This window comes from Glycine soja, chromosome 12 (assembly GCF_004193775.1).
Source record: "Glycine soja cultivar W05 chromosome 12, ASM419377v2, whole genome shotgun sequence".
Classification (NCBI taxonomy): Eukaryota; Viridiplantae; Streptophyta; class Magnoliopsida; order Fabales; family Fabaceae; genus Glycine; species Glycine soja.
Genome location: NC_041013.1, coordinates 40,476,667 through 40,489,753, shown reverse-complemented (window position 1 = coordinate 40,489,753; position 13,087 = coordinate 40,476,667). Strand labels below are relative to the sequence as shown.

Below are 13,087 nucleotides of genomic sequence, written 5' to 3'. Positions count from 1 at the left end.
AATCTTTTTTTCATTAAAAATATCATAAATATGCCACATGATGATCAATTGAAACCATACAATATATTTTGGACCACATAATAATTTCTCATATAATATATGTATTTATCTTTTTTTTTCTTTTACTTCTTTCATCTATCAACTTGAAAATACTCAAGTTTTATTAATTCTTTATCGTAAATTAAAAAATTCATGTACATGCTGCGTGAAGGTCGATCAGAATTATATACACATGCACATGATACGTTGGACTAAATAATAATTTCTTGTGTGCATCTATCTTTTTATAATCTTCTTTCATCTATCTGTCAAGTTCTTTAATCTTTATTTAAGTCATCAATATGGTTACAGAACTCGTGAGCGTCTAATTTGTGAGAAATTAGTGAACGAGTGTTATTTTAATTTATTTGAATCGTTGAAAGGTCCCAAATACTCACTTCTTTATCAAAGATATTTGTTTGGACCCATTTTTGAGATCTCTGTTGTTGTACCTGGGAATTGATTGCAACTTCTCAGAGGGAATAGGGACCACCGTGGGTTTGTTTTCTTTTAAAAATAATAATAGTCTTACTCTTTGCTCTTTTATAAAGTTTTTTTTCTCTGTTTTTATGATCCTCCTCCTCATGCAACTAATAACGTTTTTCAGTGTTTATTATAATGGCGACATGAGTGGCGTTTTCAGTCGCAGATGGTCACTTACGTTACATAGCAGCAGCATTTTCAATTCTAATGATAAAAAATTTAAAACTAAACTTAAACCTGCCACTGAAGATTCCTGTTACTGTTGAGGTACGTGCTTTTTTGGTGTAGATAGAACATATGTAGCGGGGATTCGGGTAAAGTATATCACCAACCGTTATTTTGTATTTTCTTACTTTTTTTTTATTAGTTGAAAGTCAATTTTATCCTCATTTTTCATTATTGATATAAAATAAAATAATTGGATGGTGCAGATTAAAAATTATCAACTGAATATTTATTTGCTTAAAAATATGTTAAGAATTACCATATATGAAACTGTTATTTATTTTTCTCTTTTTTTTAACAGATATTACTTGTTCACTTACGCACACCCTTTATCAGAAACCTTGTTTATATTCGGTAGCTGAATTTCGCCACAGCACGCAGTTATCCAACTGGATGTAAATTTTCTGTGTTTATATTTACCTTGCATGTAAAATGTTTTATAAAGTTTTTAACTCGCATAAAGCATGATGTCGGTGGGGTACCATTAATACAATTAAGCGTGCAAGTAAGAGTGTGATTATTTTAGATATAATATAAAATTTTAAAAAATATATATTATTAGAGTCAATAATTTTATCATAAACGATAATTTAAAACTGAATGAAAATAAAATAAAAACTTGTACATATATTTTAATTAAATTTTATAAATAAATAAATTGATAAAGGTCCAAAATTAGAGTTTGAATCTGGAAACCAATCCTAATATTTTGTTTGCATTATAACTGAAACAGGAAGAAAAGAAAGAAATATAATTAATAGAAATAAAAGAAAATTTCAATAAAAATATTGTATTGTTTGGATGAATAGAAATAAGCAGTAAAAAGGTGGAGAAAATTCTCCCTACTTATTTACTTATTTAAATACGTGGAAAAGAGTAAAAAGAAATAAATAAATTATAGAAAAATATTTTTATAATAATTAAAAAAGAAGACTTTACTCCATCTTTTTTTCTTAATAAAAAAATAAGTACTATATTTTTTACTTTTATGTTCTAAAAAAGTAAAACAAACAAGAATTACAAAGAGAGAAGTCATTTTCTTCCCATTAATTTTATGTCAAATTGAGAGGAAATTGTTTTGATGAGTTCTAAAAAAAAAATCTCAAGTTTTTTTCTCTCCAGTACATAGTGAAAAATTCATCTTTTTATTTGTACTTTTTTTTCATTTCCTTACTCTATTTTTTACAAGGACGCACTGTAAACCGTGCAAACAGGTTTGTGTGTGCCTGTGTGCGTGGGGAGTGGTGGGGTGGGGGGTTGAACATGAAAGGATCTTTGCTGTTCGGTAAACTAAAGTAAACGTACATCGAGCAACATGTTTTCTATATAGCTTCTCAGGGTTTGCTTAACATAAATTATAGTGAAATGGAGACATGTCGTATTCTAATAATTTTACTGCTTGAGATATAGGCACAAAACAAAACAGGTGAAGCCAACAATATGTGCAATTATAACTTAAGTTGATTCACTCATTTCCTACCTAGAAGGACAAAACTTGAAAATGATGACCAATCCTTGCGGGCCTTTGTTCATAATTTCTGGATAGTGCACGCTCCCGCCACAGTAGACTGGGACAAAAATACGATTAAAGAAAATAGTACGTAGGAAGATTTGTCACTAAGTACGTCCAATTTTGCAATAAGCCCAAAACTAGTTTATAGACAGGCTAGACAAATAAATTTGGGTGTCATGCACACACTGAGGTCATATTTTATGAACGAACGAACGAGATCAATGGGTCAGTGAGACAGCGACACAGTGAAAAAGATAAGCTGCATGAATAGAAAGTTCAGCTCGATGGGGTTGCATTGATATTGCCAATTGAATAACTCTACTCTTTGCATTTATTTTTTACAATAAATAGTTCTTACAATTAGTCATGTAAAAAATTTATTGTTAACGTTGTTGTATTCTTAATTGTGAACTTTATATCCGTTAATGAAAAACTAGGAATCCATTGGCTAAGCAAGAAACACATAATCACATATGTAACAGGGGTTAACTATTTCTACGCACCTTTTAATTAAGCAATATTTAATTATACGTACTTCCAAGAATTTATTCATATATAATTAAGATTAAGACTGCTTATATGCAAAGAAAGAATTGCATATAGTACTCTCTCTTTTCTAATTTCTGTAACTAGGTTTTTGTTACTCTTATGAAATCTCAAGATACTCTTATAAGCTTTGGTCTTTAACTAATTCTTGGTAAGAGTCTTGGTCATACTGAATGTTTCTTACTTCTCAAGGACGTGTCCTGTAGGTAAGAATTACATATATGTGACTTAAAATCTAACGGATTCTTATAAGTTCATTAATCAATCTATCCATATAGCTTCTTAATTAATGATTTAGCGGCTGCTAAACAAATTTACTGCTGTAAGAATAACGTATACGTAAAAAAAACATTGTGCAGGAAATGAACATTTTTCGTATATACGTACGTAATTAATGCAATGTGGGAGAATCTTGCAAGAAGAGATTTGGTACTAGTTTCTTGGTTGAATTGTCTAGCGAGGGCTACATGCAGGAGCAGAGCAATTAAAGTCGTGGAACCCCCCAGCCCTGCCCAAAGTCACATGAATTCCGAGACGACAGAAGAAAGAGAGTTGGCACTTGTCATCGTTATCGTTAAAGTGGTCACAAACTCACAATGATAAGCCTCCAAACTCCATAATACGAGGTGGTCTTCATCCTTGTCTCATTTGCTGCTGAGCTATAACTGCGCGCTTCGTATGCTTACTTATCATGCGTGCGTGCATATGGAGCACTGTCACACCTTGTTTTATTTAGGATATATGGCATGGAACAATTTTAAAACTAACAAACTCCAAATTCTCTTCTCGTGTTCTTTCTCTCTATATATGGACAAAGTTTCTTTGATGTTAACAAAAACAATTTCTAAATCATACATCTGAGGATGCATTTACTATTAAATTAAAGTAAGTTAAAGTTATTCAAACCATAATTTTAATTAAGGTTCCAAAACTAAGATCAAGTTAAAATACATGTTGGTGAAACTCACTAGTGTAGGATCGTCCTAGTAATGGGAGGTTGAGATAGATACATGAAGGCTTAAGTTTGATCTTCATTGCTGCTATTGTAAAATAAATAAATAAATGCATGTTGGTGCATTACCAAAATAAAGATTAACATCACCAAAAAACATACATGTTGGTAGATTCGGTTAATACTTTAGGTTCTTTCTTTTGGTGTAGAGGTTAGTTAGAGCAAGGGATGCTGAATGTAGAAGCCTCTTCGCAATTAAATCAGCTTACAACTTCTTACAGGCACGGGTATTGTAAAGAGTCAACTCTTGATTTCTTAGTATGTTGTTTTAAATTTTTTTAATTTGGAAATGTTCTCATCCTCTAAAAGTACTTGCGTTAATTATCTTGACGGGTAAATTTGGATGGGTTGTCGAGTCAAGTTAGAATTTGTGTAATAGAGGAGTATTACCTCATGTGTTGGTACATGGACGGATGGAGTAGGGCGCATGCAGGGTCCCTAGCTCCCTCCCTTGAAATTTATAATGTCTAAATATTTATATTTTTAAATTTGTTAGTGTAAATTTTTTTATGTTTATTGCTATTAAATTAATAATTAAAGTTAAATAAGGCAAAATTTTGTAAAATTAATTCTATTTTTTATTTTAATAGTAACTAAGGTTATAATCTTAAAAAAAAAGCTAAGGCTATAATCAGTATAAAATTATGTTGTGTCCATTATAATAATGGTTAAGCTTATTACCATTTAAAATAAAAACTAGTAATAATTTTAAGTGTAAAATTAATAAATACTTTTTTTTGGAAATTACTACATTTATAAGAAGTTAAATATTTAAAGAATTATAAAGGAAAAAAATTCAAACTCCCTTTTAGTAAACTTATGCATATATCTTGTATTTTATTTGGAAGAAAGATAGTAATCACTTATTTTTATCTTGAATGGTGACGAACTAGCTAGTTTTCATATGTAATATCTGCATTGATTGGTTATCAAGTTTAGTCTATGAGTAAAGCAACTAAAATCTATGTATTAGGTCCACCAATAAAAAATCGTCCTTGTTGGTTATATTGGGGTCTTACCTAACAACATATTTTGGCACGTTGTGATTTAGTCTATTTGGATTATGAAAACATATTGTGTTCCAAAATATTCTTTTTTAATGGTGGTGACGGGTTAGCAGGTTATGTGGGTTGAATTGTGCGAATTAAAAGATTGAATGAAATGATCCGAGCATCCAACCTATTTTAATAAGTTGATTGATAATGCATGAAAATTAAATTTATGTGTTACACTTTTTATAAACGCAAGTAGTAAAATGAAAAGTCTATGTATCGTTTTCCTAAAGGGCTTGTTTAATAATTGACAATTTACATATTTGTTACTTACTAGACAAAAAACTATAGAGCAAACTTAAATTAACAATGATTAAGGTTTAAAAATTAAGGTGAAAACTTGAAATAAAACAAATAAAAAAAGTTTTTTTATTTTCAAATATTTAAGTTACAAACAAGAATTATGTGAAACACAATAGAAGGGAATGATTGGGGTTCGACTTCACTAAATCACTCTCTCATACATAAATAAACTATTAATTTATGTTTATCATTCCTTTGTTATTATCAACTCATAAAAATGCTCAATACCTAATTTCTTATAATAAGAGCCTAAGTCCTATGACTAAACTATCAATATCTTGTATAGCTTAGCCAAGTTATTTACTTTAAAAAAAAGAGTCAAAGGTAACCAATGGGTCTTACTTAGACATGGCAAGAAAACCCGTACCCGTGGGTACCCGCCCGAATCCGTCCCGATTTTGACGGGTAATACCTGAGTTGACCGGGTATGGGTTCGGGTTCGGGTTTTCCCCGATAACCAAAAGTCGGGTACGGATACGGGTATGGGATTACTAGACCCATCCCGACCCCGAACCCGAACCCGCCCCGCCACTTAAAATCTTTAGAATTTTTGCATAATTTAATCAAAAAGGCATATAATTTTTATTACTAGTTAATTTTATTTTAAAATTTTTACATAATTTAATATTATTTTCTTAACTATTTATGTTGACACACGCGTTATAATAAATTTATTGATATATAAGTAGTTAAAAATAAATGTTTAACAATCAATTTATTTTTTTCTAAAATCAAATTTTTAATATTTTTTTACAAAAAAAAAATATTTTTCTAAATGGTGTGTGAAACGGGGTTGGGGATACCCGATATCCGACGGGTACGAGGATGAGACAATAAACTCAAACCCGTCGAGTATCGGGTTCGGGCATGGGGATATGTTGAGGAGTCGGGGTAAGGAATTGGGGAGACAATACCCGTATCCGACTCGCCTCATTGCCATGTCTAGTCTTACTCTATTCTTAGCAACAATACCCATTAGGTGGTCTTCTCCGTTCATAATTCAAATATATTTTCTAATCACATTTAAACCATAAAATGAAGTAAATTGGTGATCAAATCAAAATAAGTATTAAGTAAATAAAAAAACACTTAACGGTGAACAATAAATATTTGTTAATAACTCAAAAGATATACATGAATTTAGGTAGGTTTAGTTACATCAAACCATAATCAAGGGGAGCTTAGCTACTCATGGATGAAAAGGGCTTCAAAATGGTAAAGTGAAGAAGGTGAAAAATAAAGAAAGGCCCGCGAAGTCTCCCTTATCCCAAAACCTAGGTCTAAGAAGAATGATCTATTCTATTGCAAAAGTTCCTTTTAATGCTTTATTTTTCTATTAAAAAAGTGATAGTGCAACATTTCTGACCTAGCTAACCAATATTATTGTATGGCCAGAGCTTCATTAATGAATACTAGAACAACATGACTAGACGAGACACCCTTGTGTTAGCTGGGCTAGAAGTGTCTTCAAAATGTGGTGCTCTCTGACTTGTTTTGGTTGGGCAAGAGCTTTTTCTCGCTAGGCTAGGAGCACTTCGAGACTAAAATCTCTCTGGCTGGACAAGCACACCACTGTTTGGCTAGGCCAGAGTTCAAAACATCTTCTTTACTTTGATTCTTCTTCCTTCAATAGTGAGCTTCCAACCTTTTTCACTTAAAACATAGGAAAACATAATTTTTTTAAATAAATTCTAACTAAAAAGGAAGAAAAAAAGACTTTAAATAAGAAAAAGATAAGATAAATGTAATTATGTGTGCCCCAAGAAGATAAGCATGTAATTATCACTTTGATTTGTACTCTTTTTTTCACATTAGAAGTGAAAAGAGAGAAGAAGTGGAATTAAAAAAAGAGAGTAAAAAAGAATTATAAATGGCGGCTAAATCATTTTTTATCTACTTCTTTTATTTTCCTTTTCAGTCAACGCCAAAATGTGTTCATCGGGGTTAAAGTATTGTGCATACTGGTGAGACACCGCTCATAGCCCATTTTGAAAAATAAACCACAGGTAATAAGCCTGGCCCATGGTATATTTGACATATCCAAAGCATGTTGGTCTATGGACCAAAAACCAAGCTGGCAACTCAGGTCACTCTCAAAATCACTTAGAATTGTTAATGGATCATGGTAAGAGTCCCTAGCAAGGGTGGGAGCCCTACAACTTTCTTTTTTAGAAGAAAAACCTTGTTTTTATATATAAAAAAAATATTGTAACCAAGTATTATTTGAGTTCGTGTACTCTTAGCTAGAGTTTGTTTCGGATGTATAGAGAAGCAGAAAGAAAAATAAGTAGGGTGGGAAAAAGTAGGAAATAAGAAAAAGAATAGAAGATGATTTTTTAGAAAATTGTTTGGATTGAGAAAAATTAAAATTGATTTTGCTCTCTTCACCAGTATGGTTAGATAAAAATGTTAAAGACATTTTATCCTTTTTACGACATAATTAAATATAATATTCTTTTCATTGATAATTAAGTAATTGGTAATTGAATATAAGAATCAAAATTAGATTAGCAAATTCACTTGTATATAAATGGCTTAATTGTTGAAGCTTGACATGGCTTATTTTCAGGATGGATTTGTTTGAAATTAAAAGTGAAATAGAGAAGAAAAAGATAGGAATTAAAGAAAAAGCATAGATATGAGTGGAAAAAAAAAACTGTGAAGAAAGGAAATAAGTAAAGAAATTAAACAAGAAATCTATGTTATTTGAATGGATTAGAAACAAAAAGTAAAGAAGTGAAAAAAATCCATTTATTTTTTGGTACATTTGTAGTTCTCTTTTGTACATTCTCTACATTTATTTGGATGAGTAAAATTGAAGTAATAAGAAATAAATAAAATATAAAAATATTTTATATTAATTAAAACTATTTTTTATTCCATTATTTTTTTCTTAGCATATAAAATTATTATTATTTTTAAATAATTTTTGGTTATCAATTTTTTTTTTAAGAATTTAAAACAAATAAATGAAAAAGAAATAGATTAACTACCTCCCATTTTATGCCAATTTAGAGGAAGTGTTTTCCGGAGGTTTCACAAAAAAAACACTTACCCTTACTATTTTTCCTCCCATTCAATCGATGAAAATTTAGTATTTCTATCTAATTCCTCTCATTTCTATTTTCCTTCCTTCTCATTTTTTTTTATTTGAGCAAGCAAAGCGTAAGTGAAAATTGGGAGATAAATTAAGTCAGTGTCATCAACTATATATATATAAGTCACCAGGCCACTTAATTTATTTATTTTTATAAGTATTTTGAAATAAATTAAATTTAAACATATGACATATTAATTAAGATTAACTAATTTAAATACATAATTTTCAGTAATCCTAATGAGTTGCTTATTTTTATTTAAGAAGGAAAGTATTTTAAAAAAATTATCTCTAGTTAGTCATAAACGGGTAATCGTGATCCACAATTTTGCACAATATATATGAATATATCCAGTTAAAAATAAAATAACTAAAGCGTGGACATTAGACCTATTAACATTTATTATTAAATTTTTAAAATAAAAAAATTACACATATTAACTAAAAAGTTTCACATATTCCATTTTTCTTTAAAACAAAAAAGTTTCAATTTTTGGACCTCAGTTTCTGTTGGCCTGTTCCGAACATATCCTTATACGTTGTACGCAGCGAAAAAAGTTGCGCTAAAGTAATAATACTATTAGGAATTTAGGATGCTGACTGTTGTGTTGCAACAAAAATGAGGTTAAAAAGAAAAACAATTTATTCATTCATTGCAATAAGCCCACGTGCAAATCATGGAAATTACTGGGACACCAAAGGTCCACATCGTACAAGGAAGAAAAGTATTCCTCAGATTCGTTCACCAAAGGGGCAAGTAATTCGTTTGGAACAAGGGACATGTCTGTCAAAAAATTCTCAGTTGTTACTGTTGGCTGCAATGCTTCTAGAAACGCAAATTCATCATTCTCCAGAACCAAATTTTCGTTATATTCCATGATGGGCCCTGCAGCATCTGAACCATGAAAATTACTACCATTACCATTATCTAGCATTGGGGTCTTGGAATTGGAAATGCTAGCTGCATTTGTCTCTGTCCAAATATTCTCGTTCACGTCCTCTAAGCATGCTTCTAGAAAATCGAACCCGTCTTCCAGTAAGAAATTTTCGTTAGTGACAACTGTGGTATAGTCCGAGGTTGTGGACGAGAATTCTCTTGGGGACAAAGGGACAGAATCAGAGGTTTCAGAAGTTGTTATTGTAGAACTACTGTGAAAGAAACCAACGTTCTGAATTTGCTTGGATCCAGAACTATTTGATTTTGTGGCTTTCATTTTTTTATTGGGGTGAACTGTGTTCTTTCCAAAACGCTTTTTGAGAGTGGTGTGCCAGTGGTTCTTTATTTCGTTATCTGTTCTTCCGGGTAAATGAGTGGCAATCACAGACCATCTGCAAGTGAAGGAAGAAAAGACAAAATTTATATCCCACTAATAATAATAAAACTTATATATAGTTGTATAGATATATTTTGTTACTATATATATCCGTTAAAATATAAATTTCTCTTAGATAATTTATGTTGGTACTTACTTTTTTTCTAATTATAAGAATTTTTTAACTAATTCCCGTTTTTAAAATTAGAAAAGAATTTTATGGAAAAAGAAGAAATAAATTTCTAAAAAGGTCTTAGAGGGAGTACTAACCTATAAAAAAAGAAAACTTTTATTATTATCCAGATTATTTAAGCAAAAATTCAATTCTAATTTAAAAGCACCACTTAAAAAAATAAACATGTATGAATTACTTATAAGTTTTGTCCCAATTATTATTGTGATATTAATTATGAGTGGACTTTGCAAGATGCATTGGTCTGTAGGTGTTGAAGTAAGGGAAAATCTTATAGTTCCCCTGTCTAGCTTTTGATGCTGTACAATGTTGTGGGAAATTTAGTTTAGCTTGGAATGTGAGAGCATACTTGTTACCCAGCTTTTCGTGCAGTCTGATTATAATCTCTTCTTCTTCTTTAGTATAGTTCCCTCTTTTTATGTTGGGCCTGAGATAATTTAGCCACCTAAGCCTGCAGCTCTTTCCACACCTTGCCAGTCCTGAAAATCAATGCACCAATGATATTAATTAGTCCTTATACCATGAAATTCTATAAATCTGAACTTAAAAAAGCATATTTAACCTAAACTCGTAAGATATTAGATTTATAAGTCTTTTTCACTTATATATTATTCAATTTATTTATTTTTACTCACACTTACACTTCAAAATGATTAACTTAACTTAATTTTCACATGCATTTAATTACAAGTATATATAGGATATGCTGTTTGATTTAATTACCTGCAAATCTTGGGAGTTGGCGCCAATTCCAAGAGCCATAACGAGTGATATAAGCTATTAACTTGGCATCTTCCTCTGGAGTCCAAGTGCCTTTGTTAAGTCCACTTTTGTGAGAGGAAGATGGAGTTCTCATATCTGATGCTGTGTTGGCGATGTACTTCGTTCGTGTGTGTAAGAGAAACAATAAGAAACAGATGATGGACGATGATGTTGTTTCCCTCTATTAATGTCGGACCAAAATCATCGAAACCTTTACTTATTTATATATAACTACTACATGAGTTCCTATTGGCAAAACGTGTTTCATGCTCCTTAGAATTTCAATAAACTAAATAATTATAAAGATTCCTCCCAATTCTGCGTCCATCATAGCAATCATGTCTTAACAACCGAGCTTTGTGCCAAGAAAATGACGAATTTGGAACAATTAATAAAGACTTGATCGAGGATGAAATTGTAAATTGAAGGAATTTTGTCAAAATATAATACGCGTACAATTTGGATATATATGGTTTGATAGATGTTGATTCATATTGACGTCACTCGTGAGTCCTAGCCTGACAAATTATTATATTTTTCTGGCCCGGTTTAACGAATTTATTTATAAGTTACTAATTTTATAATCCAATTCAACTCTCTAGGGATTGTATAGCAAGAGTATTGACTTGTGAATTTATATTTTTTCTTGAAAAATGTATTTCTTATTTCTTAGCAATTTAAATAATATAGCTTATAGAAAAATATATATAATATATGTGTGAAATAATTACTTTTTTAATACATTATATAATTTAATGACTCGTGATAATATTATCATATTTTTAAAACTAATATAGTAAATATAATGATTTTATAAGCAATACATTCATAAGTCTCGACTTGATGAGGCCCATAAAAAAATATATACGAACTCAATATAATAAAAAAATTAAAAGCTCATTACAGAATAATGTAAGAGTTTAAAAAAATTAATAGATGTTTGATGGGATTGAGTTTGGGCAAACATGCTTTTAGACTTTTTATTAAGGATTGATTTTCATCCTTATAATTATGTAAATTTTACTTTTTAGTTTGTGCACTTTAATTCTCAAATACTTTTAGTTTCATTTTTTGTCTTTATTGTTAATTAAAAAGAACTTAATGTTATTAGCTGTTGAGGATGTGGTGTCGAGGTAGCGTTGACGTGATGTGCACTTTAGGTTCTAGTCCCTTTAAGTTTTTCACTATTTTTCCGTTTTGTTTTATATACTTATACAATTTTTAAGTTTCGGTCCCTACCATTAGAAACAATTTGTTTTAGTAATCCGTTAAACCAACCTATGTGAGTTGGATTGACTTTTTTTTAACTTACTGTTTTTTTTTTCTTAAACTATATTTAACACCTACACTTTTATGACAATCTTTTAATTATTTTTTATTAGTAATCTTATAACATTATTTTTATTATTTATAATTATATTTGATTAAGAAATTTAGAAAAAAATTGAAGACAAATAAAATTATTAAATATATGGGATGATGGACTAATTCAACCCTGGCATATCTCACCATAGGTTGGATTGGATTTGAATTTTCACCCCAATACAAAAAGAAATTTTATGTGATTCAACTCAATTTTTAGTAGATTTGGTTAGATTAACCGTTTGAGATCATTATATTTTAATTCTTATCCATATGTATGTCTTTTCTTCTTCTTTCTTTCCTCTCTTCTTTTATTTTTCCTCATCAACACCCATTTCCTTCTTTTATTTTTAGATTATGTTTCTTACAACTAATTTCTATTGACTAAATCAGATAATAACCGAGGTTGTAGAGTTCAAATACATTTCCTAGACATGAGGTAGGACCAAAATATAAAGATTGTTCAATTATTTGGACAAAACATAAATGATAGTGCAAGTATAATAATTAAATCATAAAATGCCACACATGTCAAAGGCAAGTCAATATCACATCCATCATCCTTTTTGGTGTTAAATATTTTTTAACAGAAAAGAACAAAATCAAACTATAAATGTTTATATAACCAAATGAATAATTAAAATATTTTTATTAACTTAACCCATATTTTTTATTGGACTAATCAAGTTAGCCAACTGAACTTAACCTGATTCGATATCTACCCCCAACGTATAAAGAGAATATCAAATTCTAACAATTAATACTTTCTTTCATATATTTCTCATCTTTATTTTTTTCTTTTATATTATTTCACCTTCTGTATCTTTCATTTTTTTTTCTCGATTTGAAGCGAGTCACTTAAATAATTTCTAATATATTGTTTACATATTTTTTTAATCCTCGTAGTATATGATAATTTTTGTTTATATTTTTAAAAGTAAAAAAAATATGAATTAACAATATAAAATAATTTTATATTATCATCTAATTATAAATAATGATTTTATCATAAATTTATTAATTTTTATAAAATTATTTTAAAAAATGATAGGAAAGTAACAAGAAGTTTGCTTGATCTCCAATTCACGTGCGGCAATTCACGAACAACCATTGTGTCTAAATGCGTAAAATCTAACGTATAGAGTATGACGTTTCCCACTTAACTGCGAGCCGCCCCTGTTTTGATG

General features: G+C 29.8%; 1 protein-coding gene across 1 annotated transcript; it reads right to left on the bottom strand.

Moving 5' to 3' along the window:
- Window positions 1-8,890: 8,890 nt before the first annotated feature.
- LOC114379576 (transcription factor MYB8-like) lies at window positions 8,891-10,768 on the bottom strand. The gene is made up of 3 exons (XM_028338254.1): window positions 10,500-10,768; window positions 10,126-10,255; window positions 8,891-9,599 (listed from the first exon to the last, which is right to left on the bottom strand). Exons 1-3 carry the CDS (start codon window positions 10,630-10,632, stop codon window positions 8,921-8,923), a joined length of 942 nt encoding a protein of 313 aa, XP_028194055.1. The 5' UTR covers window positions 10,633-10,768; the 3' UTR covers window positions 8,891-8,920.
- Between the last annotated feature and the right edge of the window lie 2,319 nt (window positions 10,769-13,087).

What these genes read in the sequence shown, in the direction of transcription:
- LOC114379576 (XM_028338254.1), bottom strand. Translation starts at nt 10,632, where the DNA reads ATGAGAACTCCATCTTCCTCTCACAAAAGTGGACTTAACAAAGGCACT. An exon ending in CCAACTCCCAAGATTTGCAG is followed by an intron (nt 10,256 to 10,499) that starts GTAATTAAATCA and finishes ATTGATTTTCAG; the next exon opens with GACTGGCAAGGTGTGGAAAG. An exon ending in CACGAAAAGCTGGGTAACAA is followed by an intron (nt 9,600 to 10,125) that starts GTATGCTCTCAC and finishes CTTCACTTGCAG; the next exon opens with ATGGTCTGTGATTGCCACTC.